Source organism: Lepisosteus oculatus, chromosome 13 (assembly GCF_040954835.1).
Source record: "Lepisosteus oculatus isolate fLepOcu1 chromosome 13, fLepOcu1.hap2, whole genome shotgun sequence".
NCBI lineage: Eukaryota > Metazoa > Chordata > Actinopteri > Semionotiformes > Lepisosteidae > Lepisosteus > Lepisosteus oculatus.
The window spans coordinates 2,172,726-2,192,605 of record NC_090708.1 but is presented as its reverse complement, the minus strand read 5'-3'; the positions used below and the strand labels follow the sequence as shown (position 1 = coordinate 2,192,605).

The 19,880-nt window shown below is 47.1% G+C and overlaps 2 protein-coding genes across 24 annotated transcripts in view; one reads left to right on the top strand and one right to left on the bottom strand.

Moving 5' to 3' along the window:
- Positions 1–19,880, top strand: part of cp (ceruloplasmin) — a 430,985-nt gene that overhangs the window by 158,521 nt on the left and 252,584 nt on the right. The gene's annotated exons all lie outside the window — the stretch shown is intronic.
- dlg1a (discs large MAGUK scaffold protein 1a) overlaps positions 1–19,880 on the bottom strand; it is a 170,864-nt gene that overhangs the window by 16,022 nt on the left and 134,962 nt on the right. For all 23 annotated transcript variants that reach the window (XM_069197367.1, XM_069197369.1, XM_069197368.1 and 20 more), the window contains 3 exons: positions 19,321–19,423; positions 9,322–9,436; positions 4,413–4,589 (listed from right to left, as the gene is read on the bottom strand). In XM_069197367.1, coding sequence (XP_069053468.1) covers positions 4,413–4,589; positions 9,322–9,436; positions 19,321–19,423 — 395 coding nt within the window. The remainder of the gene's footprint in view (positions 1–4,412; positions 4,590–9,321; positions 9,437–19,320; positions 19,424–19,880) is intronic.

Sequence of the window (19,880 nt, the reverse complement as noted above, 5' to 3'; positions counted from 1 at the left end):
GAAGTGTGGCAGTTCAATTTCAATGGTATTTTGCTGACTAATCGCCATACAGAACAATTTTAAGCCTAATGTAACAAATACTGGAGGACAAGAACATAGGAAGAAGCAGTAGGTACCTTAATCAGAAATTAGAAAAAGTAAAACTTTCCTGCACTAGATGTAAAAGTAACAGTTAAAAACAAAATTACAAACATAAATTTTAAAATTAAATGATATAGAGATATTTTAATATTTAACAGATTACAGAATATAATTTAATATATACATTCACATTTCCTGGTGAGATGAAAAAACTCAACAGGCACAGGGATAAATCTTCCAGGAGAAAAATCTTACTGGAAAACAGAACTCCAGGGCAATAGACAGCATGCAGGTCTCCATTTTGAACAGTAATTCTCTTTGAAAATTAAAATAATTTTCTTCAGAGCCTGTAACTACTAATCAAAATAAAAACTTACATGCTCTGTGCTTTTAAAAACCTATTAAGGATCATTCCAAAATGTTCTATGACAGCCTTCTAGAAAGCATACAGAACTTCAGCTCACAAACAAATCTTCTGGAGCAGAGGGTGTGCTCTGTATATTTTGGACGCCTTTTCTGTACGACTATCATGATTCATCTGAAAACTGACCAAGTGGTCAGTTGCTTCTCAGCACCTGAACAAGCTCCATCTGCTCTGCTCCAAAGACTTCAGCACCAAAGATGATCACATTTGCATATTACAGCACAAATCTGGCCTTCAGAAAGGGCTTTAGGACACCACAGATTTCCAACACAGCAGAAACTAAGGACCTGCACATGGCAATGTGCTCAACAGGTCTGGGGAGCTCACAGAGCAGTGAACCCTTGCTCAAGCACAGCGCCAGGGAGACAGCCAGACAGCACAGTGCTCTAAGGGCCTCTGGATCACAAATACGGGGAACCTGAGGAGCAGTGTTAAATATTTAGCAGCCACTTAGAAAGTGGAAACCTACTCTCCAAGGCGCTTGGAGAGAGGGAGAGAGCCAGAGAGAAACTGTGTGGACTGCTTCCCCTCTCGCGGTTTTCTTTAACAAGGTGTTCCTTTTCCACCCGATCTCCCAGCGATTAAAAGACAACCCCGATGACCACAGACCCGGTCTCTGCTCCAGCTTGGTGATGTCACACTGGGGGGGGGCTGGGGGACAGTTCCTGGAATAGCCCTTCAAACCTGCAACCTGGCATCCGCAGAAGAGCCAGCAGATAAGAGGCTACATGGCTGACGGTCCTTCATGTGCGATTACACACTGAGCAAACGGCACCGTCTCCCGAGCACAAACTTCTATGCTCTGAGAAACCTCCGAGGGTACAAAAGCCGTTAAACCTGAGCCTACCCTAAAAGTATGTAACAGCCTTGCAAGAAACTTTGATTCTTTTGTATCCCACTTTTATTTTTTGCAATGACATGGAAATATTCTTTCACATTACATAATGTTGCTAGAAACTGCTCTAGCTTTTTAAATTCAACGAATGCAGTAATGTTTGCTTTAAAGCTGCATTTATCTTCTATTGGACTTGTATTAGAACATATCACTTTACACTCCCTATAATAACCTATAGCAGGTTTACAGTAAATGACAATACCATATTCACAGAAATAGATACTGAAACAAGGCTTAATCATTTATGAAACTATGTGGAAAATGGACAGGCTTGATAGTCGTCCTTCTTCCACATGGAAGATGGCATCTGAGAAACAAGAACCAGATTCTACAACTAATTAGCAATCCCACCCAACGTCTTTAACCCAATTTCTGTCCTGCAGTCTCCCCTTTTGAAGAACTTGGCTGATTTCAAAACCAGTGACTTCTCAATCCAGAGATTTTTTGAGACAGCTTACGTGATGAATATGCTAAGCGAGTTTATTAAAATCCTCCGCTGACATACAAATCGCACCTTCTGGAGCCTCTTCGCTCCCCAGATCGCGCCGCTTGCCTGTATTTAAACATCACAAATTAGCTTAAGCTTAACTCACTTTCTTCTGCGGTTATTTATTAAGACGCGGGACAAAAATAGCAGGGAGATGTGTCGGGCCGGGGATGATGATTTTTTTCAGCAGAATGTCACTTTGGCACTTTTACAAAATAAAACGCTTTAAAAAACCTGACATCTACGGCAAAACGGTTGTGAAATGAAGCGTAACGAGATAATGGAAATTGGGAAGGAGCTCCTCAGATTTTATCAACGGAAAACCCGGGTCTTTTTAAATATTCCACAGACGGCTCCTGGGGGCGGAATTAGCAACCTGCTAATTCTTCAAATGACAGGAAGTCCTCACTCTTTGCGAGCATCCAACCTTATTCTTATTCTTAACCCAGGCAACACTGCAGCTTCTGCTGACGAAAGGATATTGCCTCCATCACTGGACCACTCGTTCAGCTCTCCCTGGAGGGAGTTTAGGAAACAGGACATTTTTCAGGGACCGAACCGACGTGGTCATCAGTGGGACTCCTTGCATTACTCGTGATGTGTGAAGGCACAAGACAGTAACAGATCGGTTTTCCTTCAGGGATCACGTTCGAGACAGGCAGGCTGGCTGGCTGGCTGGGAGTGAGACCTAGCTTCTCTGAAACTTCACATGGCAATGATCCAGTGCTGTTCTAGCTTGTCTTGGACTCTAGGAGACTAAGTCCAGTGGAAAATTGACAGAGCAGAGAAAAATGAGAGGTCCTCCAGACTCACCAATGCCCTTCTGTTCATATTTAACCCATCTGACTTCTCCCTTCAGGGATTAGTCAAAACTCCAAATTTTCTACTGACAGGAGGGCATTTTCCTCTGGTTCTAGTTCTCAGGAACAAGGCCCTGAGTGGCGTCACAGTGAGCTGTCACTGCCCCCTTCGTGTCCTGAGGTCCAGGCGCCACCGTGCACAGCACTGACTCACTGAGCACATACTGCGCCAGCAGCTTTGAAACGCGTGATGCAGAGGACACGGATTTGCTCTTAAAACATTTCCCCAAACTCCCAAGGTCAGGTTAGCCCCCACTGCCTGGCTGCCATTTGACCATCTCTTACAATTCTTCTTCGAAGAAAACACCGTGCCGGGCTTTCAGACGCATCATAGCGCACGTCACAGCAGAGTCCGATAAAAGAGCTTCTATGGTGGGAGCAGGCTCGAGATCTCGGCTCTTAAAGATGCCTTCTGTTTCTTTCCTTCCCACTCGTGCCTCACCTTCCTCTTGAAGGAGGCAGGTAGCACTGAGCGAAGCAGGCAAGGCTGTGCGGCATGTGACCTACCCCAGCCGAGGCAGCAGAGACCCCCCCCCCGTGATGATCTCTGGGTAACGACGAAGTGTCAGGAGTGTTAATGAGATCACGGAATAAGCTGCACTGGTGCAGAAGAAAGTGCTTTAAACCGAAATGTCAAGAGACATTGTCTTGAGCAAATGCATAATGGAGCAGAGGGCTATAAAATGCTTAAGAAGAACTAGAGGCAAATGAAGGCGGCTCCAGAATCATTACACACATTCTGCGGGATGCCTCAGAGCTTTGCACAATGCAGAAAGTTAATGTTTAATATAAAATGCCACATTTCTTCACAAGCACATTTTACAGTTTACTGTTCTAAAACCTTTTGATTATTTTTTTTACAAATCCCTGTATGCAGTAATCCTTTATGTTAGGCAAGGAATACAAGCCCGGATAATGACATTACAGACTCTTCTTTCCTTTAGGAACGGCAAGCTTTCCGAACCTGAGCGTCTTGGACGTGAAACACCTCCTTCAGAAGACGGAGAGATTGACTTAGCATTGTCTGGTCTGTTTCCAGGTGGGAAACTGTTTTCACTGCACAAAAACTGCCACAACCAAATCATGTTTTAATGTTCAACTGCATGTCCAAAAAAGTTGTTGAAAAGGACCGGGGTTTGGAGAGTCTAAAATTAGCTACTTGGAGTAGATTAACTGTACACAGGGAAAAGCAATGTCTGTCAGAAAGGACCAGGTGTTGCAGCAGCAGGCTTTTCAGCCGTGCAGCTCCTTTGCATACCTAAGGGTTTAACAACACGAAATACAGTCTTCTCAAGTGTGTCTCCTGATTCAACTTTAAATTGAGCTGATGTCGGTGGGAAGGAGCAGCCACAGCTCTGCATCTCTGCTGTTCAACACCCCAGCAGTTAGAAATTCACTAACCCCTTCATATGTTTTCGTGTGAAAATGTATTCATCTACCAAGTCTTCTAAAGCCACACAGCGTCTTGGGGGAAGTGCTTGCTTAACGAATATCTATTGTGCCGCTTCACGGCAAAAATAAAACAAAATAAAAAAAACTGCTAAACACAGAACAATGCCCAAGCTTGTCCAGTTTTTCTGCGCATCCTGTCCAACGCCACACAGCACGAGAAAGGAAGTATTATGGTGTGGAAAAAACAAAATTTAATTAAAAGTCCTGGCTCACCTGCGCTTGCTCGGGATGACGCCAACCTCCTCGATCTCGCCATCTGGCGTCACCTGCCTGGCCTGCCACCACTCGTCGTCCGAGGCGTTGATGACATGCAGAATGTCCCCGAACTTGAAGTTGAGGCCCTGGCTGGGGAGCCCGCTGTCCTTAGTCTTGTCGTAGTCGAAGAGGGCCCTGAAACACAGCACAGAGCCGCCATCAGAGCGCCAGGCTTTCACTGCTACAGCTCGGGGCGCCACGCCACGCCCGCAAACCAGCCCGGACCAAGGGAGAGGCAAGTTCGAGAGCACAAGCAGAAGGAATCAAACCACTGACTGAACATTAATTACAGATATGTGGTCCACAGCTTACAAAAACACACACCCGACTAACAAAATACTCATACGGACAGCTGGAATTCATATCACCACTGTGGGAGAAACACTATGTCTTTGGACTAACTGCGTATTAATAAATCTTTTTTTTTTAACCAACTACTAAACGGAGAAATCTAAACAACCAAATTATTGCTTGAAGACACCACCCCACTCCCCGGTCAGCTAAGTAGGGCATTCAAGCCTGTTTTACTGGAAGAACTGGAGCTGAAATAAATGGAACATCCCCTAAAGTATTAATCTGCCCAGAACAATTTCTTTAACAGTAATACAATAAGAAAATTATGTTCTCAAACTTTAAGGGATTAAACAACAACAAGAGCTGGAACTGTACAGCAAGTCAAAGAGCACTGGTTTGTTTATACTTCCCCAGCTTCCTTCAAGAAACCGCTGGTTGAGAGCTTCAGATCAATCGCCCACAGCATTAGCAACCAAATGAGGAAGATGGGGGTGAAGGGCTTCCTCTTGTTTGCAGACTTTCCCTTTTAGAGGTTGTAGGGTTTGCCTACTGGGAGGGGCATGTGTGCAGTGACTCATACCACAGGAAGAGTGTGAGGCGCTTAAAATTAAGCACCCAACCACAATCACTTGTTCCCAACGGCAGGCCTGGAGGGAACCTGTGGCAAAAGGATGAAGACTCCACAAGCCACTCACGGAGGAGAGCGGGAGACCTGTCCCTCTGTCTGCTCCACCCAAGCTACCCAGCCACGCTGATGAAGCCGATATCCCATACAAGAAACGTTTCTTTCAAGAAACGTCTGGATGAGTTCCTGGGATCAATAAGCTACTAAGTATCACATGGGGTTGAATTGCCTGCTGACACATGTGGATCTTTCTTATGTCCTAAAGCAGTGGTGTTCCTGCCTCTAGGGAACACAGGCAGACACAGGTAGTTCAGAGGGAAAAACAATAGGTCACACACGTCCTGTAACTTAATTCTGTTTTGAATGCACACTGAAGTCAGGAATTAAGTCAGGTACCTATGCATTTATTTGCTCTAGACAGAACTTGAATTGCCACAAGGCAAGAACAGAAACTCAAAAGCTACAGTTCTTTTTCTCTGCTTTGTATTTCCACAGAAGTAAACAAGAACCTTAACAAATACAGCAAAAATCAATACTTACATTTTTACTTCGTTTTTTTCCCCTGCCGAAGAATACATTCACCCAACATAAACGATATTTAGATCACATACAAAAATGGTCAGTCATGTCTGACTATAGCAAAACACACCACTAAAGTGGATATTGAAATACATAGTAATTGAAATTAACAGCATTAAGTCCTTTATTCATTGGGTTTTTAAGGGTACATAGGCTGTGCTGGCTCCAACAGCAATCAGTCCAGCTCATGGATTAAACAGCACAGCCGTTTCAGAATACTCTTCCTCTATGGAGAAAGTTACAGAAAATGCCTTCTTTCACTTCCAGTTAGGACCCAGCCTGCTGTATACTTACCAAGCTGGACTGTGAAATTAATTTTAGACTGAAAGTTTAAACGAAAATTTAATGGAAACCGCTTATAGAACAACAAACAAAGAATTTGTCATTGCCAGAAGCACCAGCCCCCTCAGGTTAAAAGCATTTAATTAAGATTCTTTTTTTAGTCTTTTAAAAAAATAGGCATGTTTTCCAAATGAAATGCTACAAGTGCCGGACAGGAAGGCTGACTGAAGGGGATGAAGATGCTGTTAAGAAAGTAGTTCTGGCACTCAGGACACTCACCTGAGTGGATGGGAGATACACGTTAAGCTAAAGCAAAGCTGCTCTTTCTGCAACGGTCATGTTAATAATTGCAGAATGAGTTGTGCATGTGAACAAATGATTTAATTCTCCTCATTCTGCTACTCTAGTGCTCCAACCTACAGTCCAGGTGCCCATTATTGACAAGGAGAAATTCCTAGAGAGAAAATCCCAGCTACTGTAGGAAAATTGATCCCAGGCTTCTAGGGAGGAGGTGCTGACTGCTGTGATTCTGAACACTGGCATGGCCCTGACATCAGCTGCCAGCTGTTAGCAGAATCAGAGATAAGCACTTATGATTGGAAACACTCTTCTCTCTGTGGATCCTGGATATTTTATTAATAGGAGGAGAGAGGGGGGGGGAAAACTCCCTTTTGTTGCTTTCTAATCTCCTGCTAGAGAGCAGCTTGACTATCCCAATCATTTTTGCCTTCCGTTCCACATTTTAAAAATGTCACCCTGAGAACTGTTTTCATTTAATTCTGCTACTATAATTTCTCAAGTATGCAACGTCTGCAAAGCCCGGCTTCAATAACTCTTTTTAATCTCTTAAGAAAAAAAACAATCCAGCAGCTCTCAGGCTAATCCTATTTGCCGAGGGTGACGAACACTATTCCTCCCATGCTTGTAGGTCCCAGTTCCTGAATGGAATTACATAAAAGTGCAAGTGGAAACCAAATGTTGACCTTATGTAGGTAAAATGCTTACCAGGTCTTTAAAGTGAAGCCTACTGAGCCTATTTTGATAGGATCTCAACCCAAATGTGGTGCAGTCTTACAGAAGGTAATGGGTATTGATCCTGCACGTGAACAGATGGCTTTTTAATCCAACACTAACAGGAACAAAATTCTTCCTTTTTGCTGACACAGTGACACATGGTGACTCAGTGGCAGAGAAGGGCTTTGACAGAGAGCGCTGTTCCTGCAAATCCTACATCTCGGGCTCTGGACCTCATGGGCACGGCTGCAGGGTTGCACCTTTCCTTAGAGAAGTAGTACATTTGCAAATGCAGCAGTAGAGAGAAAGACAGAAGAAAGGTTTCAAACATGTTCGACTGATGAAGGTAGTGAACGAGCCACTGAAACACCCAGGCAGGGTAATAGCCCACAGCCACAGGCTAGATCACAACAAGATTCTGCTGCTTAATGAACCACTAAGTACTCTAATGAGCTTGGTTCACAACAGAAATTTAAGAGCCCTATCAGAAATAAAAAACGCCATCAAAGCTCGATATTTTAATTTAGATGTTTTTTAGAGGAGAGGTTGGTTAAGGTAGAGTGCGCTGTTCCCTGTGTTGTCCCCTGCTCGCTGTGAGGCAGGGAGTGGATTTATGACACCAGCTGCAGCTTGCTTACTCCTCCAGCCCTCTTTAAAAACGCCGCTTCCTTTCAATTCTCCCTCCCTCAGAAAATAACACCTCACTGACGAACACTGTCTCATGCCTCCAGTGAAGCAGCCTGGATAATGAACCTGGCACTGTCACTTCAAATGTCTTCTCCCATCAAGCTGCAAACCCATTTCGTTCATTAACCAGTAACGAGAGACAAAGCGTGTAACTCTGAAGGCCAACAGACCTCTCTCTCCTGCCAGGCCTCTGCTTCTCCTGACCCCTCATTGCCTGCTCCTCCGCCACAATCCTGTCACCTCTCTATGCCACCACATTGCCTGCCACCTCCCTGGCTTTAGAAGGGGATGACCGAGACCGCGCCAAACAGGCGCTGAAGTGAGGCCAGCATGACTGAGGGGTCTGCACCTCCAGCCATGGACACCGAGAGCTGTGGGCAGCACAGTGCTTCATTTCCAGTTTTATAAAACCTATTCTGCAGGTAACACACACTAGTTAGGACATTAATGATTTACTTGCTCAAGCAACTATGTGACACCACTGGAGGAGCCACAGTGGGCCAGCGACACGGCCCGGACTCGAACCCACATCACCTGGATCTCAGAGCTCAGGTCCGGGCCATTGAGCCACTGGCTGACTGAGCCATTCAGGAGCCCCTCAGCGACCAGAATCTTGAAAAATCTGGGAACACCAGCTTCTGCCAAGGCGAGATATTCCAGCAGCAAAGCAATTTCACTTCATGCACTGTGAATCTAATCGACTCCTTGTCAGGTGTGCCTCCTCATGATCATTTACTCCTCTGTCTACCTACATGGAAATCTCCAAGAACTGCCCCACGTGCTACAATTATCTATTAGCTTAAAAAACTGACCAAAATTTCCCCACGGAATTCCCGCACAAAGAATGAACAGGACTGACTGAAGAGACCAGACTCCTGCACCGGCTGGGACTTGCGCACGACTCCGTGTGCGTACGAGGTTGGAAGGACCAGTAGAGGTTAACTCCACGCTGCGAAGCACAGCGCATGCTCCATGACACAAAATGCACATGCCTCACATACTTATGAGCATGTAAAAATCCAGAAGCTGCGAGACAAGAAGCTGGCGCCCTTATGCCTGCCGGGGAAGAGGGATTTAAGGGCTTTCTGCCCCCTGCAGGGGTCAGAGGTCCACAATGCACAGCCCAGCGCGGGCTGGACAGAGGGCAGAGCTGCGGCTCTCTCATGGGGCGGGGAAACTATTTCAACTCCACCCACGGAAAAGGACCACCTGCTATTTGCACTGATTTTCCCCCTCATTTTCTACCACGGCTTTATTAAAAAGTCAGAAGGGGGACGGTGCTCATGCTTCACCCCCTAAGCTTTGCATTCATTCCTCCCCTTGTCTGTCGCAGTGCTGCGGGGCTCGGCTCTCGGGACACGCCCTCCCCCCGCCCGTCTGTCTCACCTGACGTAGAGGGATCGCTTTTGGCTGGTCCGCAGGGAACCGGACCCTGAGCTGAGGCTGCTGTTCATCATCTGCTCTCGAAGATCATGGATTTTGGCTTCAAATCGACTGTATTCTGGGGGAAAAAAAAAAAGAGACAGACAAAAACGGCTAAAGAACCTGCCTTGACTGGTGGGCACGATTCCTAAGACAAACACAGCGTGTTAACCGCAGCCTTGGTCTTCCACTTTAATGCTCCACCTTCTCCATCTCCAAGTAAAACCCAGCAAAAACTCAGAAGTTAAATTTGTCTGTGATCAGCTCTGGGGAAAAACACCAGGAGGAGAAGCAGAAAGGGGCTTTGTTCCAGCAGAAGGAAAAATGTATCACGGAGCTATCTTTGTAAACTGAAGCATATTTTAATGAGATTATCATCTGAAACCATGATTCAGGAAAACAAGAAAGGGATGGAACCCTTTTATTTTGGTAAAATAGCACGCTGTGGACACACTGAAAATAGACATAATAAAAAGGCATAACTTCTGTTTTTTCTCCGGAGATGCACAAAGTGTTTGAATCTTTTAGATACCTGTTCCCTCCTGTAGCTAGAAACCCACAGAGACGGGTCGAGGCTGGGCTCGTGAAAGGTGATAATGAGAAAACACTATGAATTATGGCCTGCTTTGTGCCAAAGATGCTTCTCTTTCACCTTGATCTTCCAAACCCAACAATTCTGCCTCACTTTGTGAAGAAGCTGCAAGGGTCCAGAACCCCCCCCATCACTACAAAAAGGACGAGATAAAAGAACCCTTCTTTCACAGCTTCTGTTTCAGCATAAAATCAGCTGCTTCTTTCTGGACAAATTTGAAACGGATAAGATAAACCTCACAGCTCTGGGCTCGAGAGGCAGCAGCCCATCTGGCACATGCAATCAGAAGGATGCCGCGGCTTCATAAAAACACCCCTCTAACTTATCGAAGAGGCAACGCAATCATCAAGAAATACTCCAGGGTCAGTAAAGAGGTCGACCCCCTTCGAACATGAACTCTTCAAACTTCTGTTTGGGAGTGCTACACACGAAGGCGATGAAGAGCCGAAAGTGAGAAAACAGTACTTAAAGGTAGAATGTAATACTGGCAGTGAAAACGAGCACTGTTTGTAGTGAACATTCACAGAGGCACTCATCATGCAACACTCAGAGCAGCACACTAGCCACACAGCAGCCTGAAAACAAGAGCTTCAAACAGCTCAAGAAAAAGAAAAAAGGGTGCAAAACACACAAGAACACACCCCGATAAAATTCAACATAATTCAACTATTTCCCATATAGATAAAGTCACCACCTTCGCAAACCTTCACCCTTCTAATGAGTTTAAACTGCACACCAGTCAGTCCCTTCTCTCAATCACAAAGCCTTTCAGAGAACCAGCCCCTGCAGCTTTTCAGTACTTACTCCAATCTTAAGACCACTCTTCCCCAGAAGGATTTTGGCAGCAGAAACCTTCCCCTTTCTCTCGTGCTCGTGACCTAATTCATTTCCAACATCTGCAAGACGAGGTGCAATTTCCTAACTGGTCTGCCGGAGAGAGCGAGCGAGCGGGCGGGCGAGAGAGTGAGTGAGTGCGAGAGAGAGAGAGAGAGAGAGCGCTCTACATCACACTTCTCCACCTTGTCCGACGCTCCATGTGACCGAGCAGTGTGACGCGCAGAGCTCCAGCCTTCAGAGGGTCCACAGACCCAGAGCAACAGCGGCCGGCGGCACGGCCACCCGGCTCGCCAGCGATTACCCCCCGACCGCCGGTGCGCTGGGGCTCCAGCCTCTCCCGCGCAGCATCACAGCAGATGCTAATGGACCGGAGTGCGGAGCTCTCCCGCTCTCCCCCCTCCTCCTCCTCCAGTCACTGCCAGAGGGCTCACAGCCGCTGACAGCCACACTGCGCAGTCCCTCTTTCAGCAAGGGCTTTGTGTGCAGTTACGTATAAAACACCAAGACCACAGTTTATTCTTTCCTGCTGCACAACGCATAAGAGAACGGGGATTAGTTAAAAAGCCACACAATGGGCATTTTTATATGAACTATAACAGCCACAGACTAACCCATTTAACAGCATTCTGTAGGACAGCCTAATTAAACATGACAGCATCTGATTCCCGAAAGATATTTAAGCTCGAGTTTGTGCAGCACCAGTATGAAGGCTTTTCAATCAAGTGTGTGGCTCAGGTGCTGGCGGCACAGAACTGAAAGTACCACTCTGTCAGTACAGTAAAGCTTGTGAGAGCAGCACAAGCCCGGAGAAAGGAGAAACAGAGGCAACAGCAGTGTTACCTTTGACAACAGTGTTGCCCTCATGTGCAGGCTGCATACAGGACATTTCTCCTGCAGCTGAGATCTGCGAGACCGCAGGCATTGGGTGAACAAGGAAGAAGGTGGATTGAATTACTACTTGGATCACTGAAACCGATGCCCGTGTGATCACTGCTGTTCAGAGTTCAGAGGTGGAAAGTGGAGCCGGTGTAAGTCAAAGACGTGGTAAATCTTGAAGAACAGCACCACTGGGAAAAACATTCTTCTCGCCAGCATGTATAGCTGCACTTTCTCAATTCCAAAAATCCTATTTTTTTCTGCAAGCTCCCTGTCATGCTGCTGCAGTGTTCCTGCATTTCTCGGCTAACACTCAGGTGTCTGAGTGGGCTCCCTCGTGGTGACCAGGCTGAGCAGCTCACGCTCCAGAGCGTTAACGCCTCAGTCCTGTGCGACCAGGCAGCGATGGTGCCCTCTGGCTCGGCCTTGTCCGGCACATGAAGCAGGCTGTCCGCAGCTCCGGCTGTCTGCCCTAATGCCAGCTGTGAGGGATTCACCAGGTAGCCAGGACATAACCATGCATGCTTTCTGCCAAAGGCTGGCACAGCCCCCTGCTATTTATGCCAGCCCAAGAGACACATCTTACTGTATCTCTCTCCTTGCCAACAGGAAGCATACTGTGTGAGAAATCAGAGACCTGGCGTTTTTACTTAAGTTACAAATCTCCATGCAAATGGATACCAGCACTGGGAAGTCAAGAGCCTGCTATCAGCTTAACATTACAGAAACTGGGATAGAGCTCTGGCCTCCTGGCTTGAAAATGTGATCTTCTCCAGCGTATTTTTACATCAAGTACACTTTTACATTCACTGCAGTTTTGGTTACATACAAAGCATTAAGGGGTTTAAGTATTGATCTGAAGCATTGATCCAAGCATTCGAAATCCTCAAAGACACTGACAAAGTCAGCCCAGCAGACGTCTGCAGAATCAACAGGCCACAAGTGGAAACTCCAAGGATGTGCATTTATTTTTCCCTAACCCCTTCAGGGTTGTGGGAGTGTGGAACAAGCTGCCCAGCCATTCTGTTGATGATGTTGATGATTTCTTTAAAGAAACACCTGGATAAGACCGTAATATTGTTAGCTCACTCCAGTACCAATAATATACTGTCGGCTGTGGCGACATCTTTGCAGCACAGTGCACCTTTGACAGATATTAAAAATCCTGCACCACTCCTCTGGGCACAGCCCATCTCTGAGGATTATAAATGAAACGCATCTTGTAGCTATCGGTGATTAATAACACTGCACCATAAAAAAACACAATAAAAAACGATTTCCCTTGGAAAATACATCAAGGTGCAACCATGACATACACAGAGTTGTTAGTAAAGAAAAGTGTTTCTGCACAATCCAATGGTTCCTGTTCAGCACTCCTTTTATGAGCTCAGTGTTGACTGTGCTGAAAACGGCACAAATGGATAATTCCTGGAGTACATTCCAACATCCACTGGTCCTGCTGGATGATTTAGCATTTCCTAATGAGGAATAAGAAATGAAGTGACATTTTATTCAGTCTGTGAAAGCGACCTTTTCAACCCAGAAAGAGGAATTCCTGCTGTGCCCATTAGTGCACTCTCAGAGGCAGAATATGATTTTTTTTTTCTCTTGCTTGGCTTTTTTCTGTAAGACTGTGCTTCCCCTGTCCTATAGGAAGTCACATGCCGTAAGCTCAGCACCCAGCGCACGTTCTCACACTGCCACGCACGCGGCTCAGACCTGCGCTGCAGTGTCCTCCAGTGTCGGGCCCAGAACGAGCACCGCCGTCGAACGGCTGCCTTGGGTGCGATGATCTTGTGTGCTTTGCGGCGTGTGAAATTCATTTGGTTTTACGGGCCACTGCCGTGCACTTGGGATAACTGTGCAGGGTCTTTTCAAGCCTCTGAAGAGCAGATGCGGAAATACTGAAATCAGAGAGCACAGGAGGACTCCTGCTGGCTCTGCCCATCATCAGGCACTTGGAAACGGGTCTTACATTAGCTGTGTAAAACTAAAGCAAAAAACAAAATACTACTTACACTGTGAGATAACTACGGAATAATAACATCTTTTCTACAATTTCTATTAATGATTGAAAATTAAAATACACCAATCAGTTAATAATACATCCTTTTTATTAATTTTGCAGAATTTTAATTGGATTTTGTATTTGATCATTCTATCGTACACTTAGAATAGCCAACAAACAGTGCTGAGATGGTACTATAAAAACAAATTCTACACAACACAGAACACATTAAAACAGCAAAATCCCAATTCTGAAAAGTTACGCATATGCAATACTGGTTCCATGTACCAGAAGTCAAGTCTCTGGTTGCCCAAAAGCTGCATAAAGCATCATATTGCTGATAATACCGAAGGTCACCTATGTCACAAAAGACATGGCTGATCGATAGAGTTCCAGACAGAGCTTTCAGAGAAGCTGGCTGAAATACAGCAGGCATCTGTAGACAGGAGACAACAGATCAAGAGGCTAGTGACTGGCTCCCCTTGAAATCAGTTTCAATATGCGATTGCCATGAAAGACCTGGTCTTTTCCAAATCACGGTCAGGCACGTTTTCGCTTGTAAACAGAAGCGCAAAAGGGTTCGGCGTTTCAGCACCAGTCTAGAGCAGCCAGGAGGAGTCACATGAGCTCGAGAGGTAGGGACGGGGGAGCGCAGCCGGATCGGCTTGATTTTCCCAGTCTACTGCTGTATCTACCACGACCACTACCCGTCTCCCCCACTGGCATTTCCCGGGGGCACCTCTCACCTGGGCAGCAGTGCCCAGCCGCACGACAACATGCCACACCGGGGCTTCACAACACGAGCACCGCGAGGAGTTCAGCAGGTGTACGTCAAAACGGTAAGTACCGATGATCAAAGCGGGTTCCCCCCCCGCCCCCCCATCAGATGTTAAATTTAAACCGCTCACGCGGGTGAGTCAGCGCGATCATTTCAGCCGCACAGCTGGGCGAAGTCTTGCCGTCTTTCAGGATTTTGTGAATCCCGGCGCCTTTCACACTTTCCGACTTAATCACTTCCTTTCCTCGGTACAGGTCTTCACCGCGTTTCCTGAGCTTCCTTCCTTTATTCTCACCCGCTCCTAAAGACTTTAAGCCACGGGGAAAAAAAAGAGACGCGTGCATAATTTTGCTGAAGCAAGCCAAGCTGCACCATGACTTTCAGTACGAGAGAGTGACACACATCTGCGGTTTCTGTTCTGCCTTTGAAACAAATTACTGAGAATAAATCAAACAGCCAAGTGCATTAACTTGATTTACTCTTAACACCCCCAGAGCACACTTAACATCCTCCTCACACCTGATCCTTCTCTCGTGCGCCCCACTGCTCTCAGCCCCGGCCATCTGCAGGCTTCATTTGCGTCGGGGGTGGAAATTACCCTGCAGGAATTAAATTCCGGTGCCCAAACTGCACCACAGGAAAAAAACAAACAAACAGACTGGGGTGAAAAACACTTGCACAATCCCAATGGTCTTTTTTTACCATTTTCATACAGCAGGGAGTTTTATTTTTAAATCAATCTAAAGTCAGGGAAGAACCATCTGGCACCGCACCAATGCATCCAGTGGGAGTTTGCAGAGATGAGCACTGTCTGCCTCCACTCCAGCATCTCGGCACTGGTGGTACATTCTGGGGGGGGGGTGCGTGTCCCACGTCAGGCCCAGACTGCAGCTCACAGGAGTCTTGAGACACACAGGTGAGCACTGTGCACGGCCCTGACCGGACTCCACAGCAAACACACGCATATTGGCTCAGTGTCTGTGCAACTACGCATGCAAAGATCATAGGAGAAGGGCTACCTGTTTCCAAAAATAAACTAGACAACAAGGAGTATTTAATATTCATTCCTAGAGGGGAGACAGGTAAAATTGAAGATGACTCGCTAAGGAATGCATGGTTTTACAGCGTTTATTCCAAGTATTTAACTGTGCAATAGCATTGGACTTTGAAGAATAGTGATTCAAGACGGCACTGAGCTGTACGGTTTTAAGTCACGACACCTCATTCAACCAGAAGGACTGATTGCAAAGAACCGAGAGAGGTGTGCTATTCTATCATTTGCAAGTGCAAAGGCACCACGTCAGTTGCCAAAGGACAGATGTGAACGAGTGTCAACATTTTTTTTTTTAATAGACTCTAAAAAAAGCTGGTCTCTAAAGAAGATGCATTGACACACAGCAAATGAGAATATCAGACTCGTGAAACCCTTTAGTGCAGACGTGCTGCCTAACACGTGCCGTTCTGCGAGCATGAAGCGTCGACAACCGCTGTGCATTCTAAGCAAGAATAAACTGCTACACTCTAATCTGAAATCGTTCTTGTCGTCATCTCAGCCGAGAATCCCATGGTGTGAAGATGCCATCTGTGAGGTTTTGAACGAACGCCTCTAAGGCAGAAACCCCCTATTACATGGGATTGGTACTTCTGTTCTGATCCTCCATTCAGGCCAAGTACGGTTCATCACAGGACCAAGGACCGCGCGCTGAGGTTAACAGATGGCCGTGTGGCACTCATGGCACAGGCTGGCTGCGCGTCTCCGCGCGGGTCCGACATCACTGCAGGACAGCTCTGTCGTCGCTGATCCAGTCACCAGGCCACTTCCAGTGTCGCCACTGACATTTTAAAAGCAGGAGCTCCTGCTGATCCGCGCAAGCATGATTAACGAGGCTTGAGATCAGCCACGCAGACTCTCCAGGCCTTCATTCGTGTATCACTCCAACAGAATCCAGGAGGAACCCATGCAGCCCAGGTTATTTACAGATTCTACATGACAAATGCTTTTATACCTTTACTATTTAGGTTTAATAAGATTCCCTAGAAAATGGTTAATTCAGATCCTCTCCCAGTTTCACCACTTGCCCCGGTCACCAAACCCAGCACATACCCACTCATTTGTTTAACGAAAGCTGTTCGTTCCTGATGTCTTCCCCGTTAAGATGCACTCGATCGTGCCAAGCCCACTGACACATGACCAGCAGCTCTGCAACTGCAGCTTAGGCAGACGGGACAAAAGACAGAGGCATGAAAAATAAAATAGCTAGTCAACAAAAAAAAAAGTCATGCAATAGGGGCCATTTTCAATTCTACGCCAACACATAAAAGCCACACTCAGAACTCACTATTTGAAAAAAGTAAGCCATGACGAAAAAAACAGCGAAGAGAAAAAAGCTGTTTGAAGAACTGCAGTACACACGAATCTAAAGTAATTCAGGTGGGGAGCTGCATCAGCATGGGTAGGCTGCCAAGGAACAAGAGGTTTTTTCCATGCTGAAAAGAGAAGAGAGAAAACAACGTTTCGGCTGTGGAGCCTTCTTCACATATAAAAGCCGCATACTTCGGATTGGCAAACCCAAAGAAAGCTCCCCAGCCGAAACGTTGCGTTTCCTTTCTTCTCTTTTCAGCATGGAATAAACCCTCTACCTGCTCCTTTGCTGACTAACCTAAGCCTCTTTTCCTACAAGTTGATCTCTCACTGGCACCAGCAAGATCATGTAGATTAAATCCAGGCAGGAGACGCTCCATGTCCAAGAGCTGCTACCTTCCTTCCTCAGCAGCGCTGGACAGAGTCCAGCTCATTCGCGTCCCCGCAGGAGGCCCCATGCCAGTCCGAGCCCAGCCCGACCGCACCGATGCCAGGGACAGCACCTCCCCCCAGCTCGCGTGTCAGAAGGCGGCGCAGATGCCCTCTCCCCGCCACGCGGCTCGCTAATCCTGATTTCCTGCCTCCTGGCCGGAAGAAAGAGGCTGGAGCCAGTGCCGGTGCCCGCTGTTTACTCCGCGGCTCTGCCCGGCGTGCCAGGCGTAGGACAAGGTGCCGAGACGCCTGCTAAGGCAACAGCTTGGACACAAATGCTGCTCGGCCAACAGCCTGACCCAGCACACGAGGAAAAGGTCTGTAAGGGGCCTGCCTACGAAGCTTGAATCAGATTCTGCACCTGACACTGGTTTAGTGGCTCAGCACGGCGGCCACACAGCTACACCTTGTGGGAAAAGTAATGGCATTTCCGAGACGGAGAGAGCTTTGTAGTAGCAGCAGCCAGTGTTCACAGCACCAAACTCACCCTTTGAGAAAGGGAGGAGAAAAAAAACGGCTTGACGAATATTTTGTTGTTTTATTTTCAATCATCTGGCACGTCAGGCACAGATACAAAAGCTTGCTGAAAACCTGATGGCTCACTGGACATGAACAGCACAAGATCCAGAGCTCAGTCTGGTCAATGAGGGAAGAAAGTGATGGAGGCTGGAAGCCTAAAAAACACTGACCGACCAGGCCAAACTGACCGTGCCACTATTACGGTACCTCAGAAAAACTAGAAGACTAGAAAACACAGCCTGTGGAGATACCCAAGACCAGCAAGTGCTCCAGAACCAAACAGGCTCCTAAACACCCAGTTGTCTTCTCCAATATTCTTATTCCAAGTCTAAAGGCAGAAGGCCAACAAAGCTAAATAGTTAAAACCTTCACCACAATAAGTAGAAACCGAAACACCGTGCAAGTTTTTTTCTTATCAGCCTGCCTTAACGTGAAGCTGCAATCAAGTACGTACCTAGTTCAGGGACTGTCTTGTATCAGAATATAACAGTTGTCAAAACTTGACATTCAGGTGGAAAATATGACTGATTTCTACAGCATATCTAGAAGAGGCAGACCTTGAGGAAAGCTATTATTCTCAGCATCCAAGAGTAATGACTTACAGCTTAGACCTCAGGGGTAGGCGGATTCTGCTCTACTATTAATGCCAGAAGAGGTTCTGTCTTCCTGATAAGTGCTGTAAAGTCAATCTCATGCCTACTTAGTGCAGCATGGGGACAGAGCTGACATATGTAACGCAGATCCTGCTTAATAAACTCTTAGAAAGAAACAGCAGCACCAGTGAGTCAGAAAAACACAGTAGGTTTTTCTGTAGGCGGGACAGAACAGAAATAAGATACGCAGAAGATCCTTGGAGAACAAACTGCCAATGTCTTCACATAAGACAGGCTTCAGCAAACCTGGCGCCTTTCAGTTTTCAACTGCACAACTGGGGCTTCACTGACAATGAAGGCCAGCACTGCCACTCGAACAGGCAGCCAATAAAACAGCATGATAGGAAACAAATGCGCGGGCAGCAGAAATGCATCAGAGAACACCGCTCACCCCTTTGTTTCTGTACAGTGGATGTGCTGTGCGTATGAGGTCAAACACCTGGAAATTAAAATGCAAAAATGCAGGCTAACTGAACGCCTATCACCAGAAGCAAACCAACAAACCCATTTGCAAGAGAGGCTCCACCAGCGAAGCTGCTGAGCTAGAGACGGATGGAGAGGTTTCCTTCCAAACCCTGCCCTGTTAATCAATTAACAAACTACTCCTTTGAGCCATGCATTTGGAGAACCGTGCATACAGATCAAAAAAGAACAATGCGCCACCTCTCCAACTGCGAAGCACCTTGTTAAGCGCTCTTACAGTACTCAGTACCCCAGCTCTCAGAGAGAAGAGGACTCTTACCCCCTGTGGGAGAGGAATTCTCAGGACCGAGCTCTGCATCCGATCCCTCTTCACAGCTTCTGCGATAAGACATCCTACCTGGCGCATGCTGCACAGGCCCCTTTCACCTGTGCGCACTAGTGTCCCTCTAAGCACTCCCTCCCGCGTCGCCCTCGGCCACTCACCCTCCGGCCTGTACTGCGCCACGATGGTGACGGTCTGTCCCGCGTTCTTCAGCGCCGCGGCCGCCTGCTCATGCGTCGCGCTGCGCAGGTCCACCCCGTTCACCTGCGGGAGAGGACGGGGTCAGGGAGCCGAGCGCAGGCATGGCTCCTGAGCAGCCGGACCAGGTCCCGAGCGCCGCGCTGCCGGGGAGGCCACACCACCAACACCACCTCCCGTTTTGGTCAATGTTAGCAGTGTGGGGGCAACAAATCTGAGGTGCTTCCTATAGCTAGCATACGCTCACTTCCCACACACACACCCCTCAGAAGCATACTTCCCCCATTCCATCCCCCCCCGGCAGCCAGGAACTGCGGACGTCTGGATGGGAAGAGGAACACTCCCCAGACCACCCAGCGACGAGGCTGCAACATCAGCCCTCAGTGAACAGGTCTGCACTTGAACGAGTTAAAGGGCTCAGTGAACCCCCCCCCCGAGGAATCTCACACGCCACGCTAAATGAACTATTGATTTCAGCCTCTATATACAGCGTGTAACCGGTAGAAGGATCTACAGGCTCCTG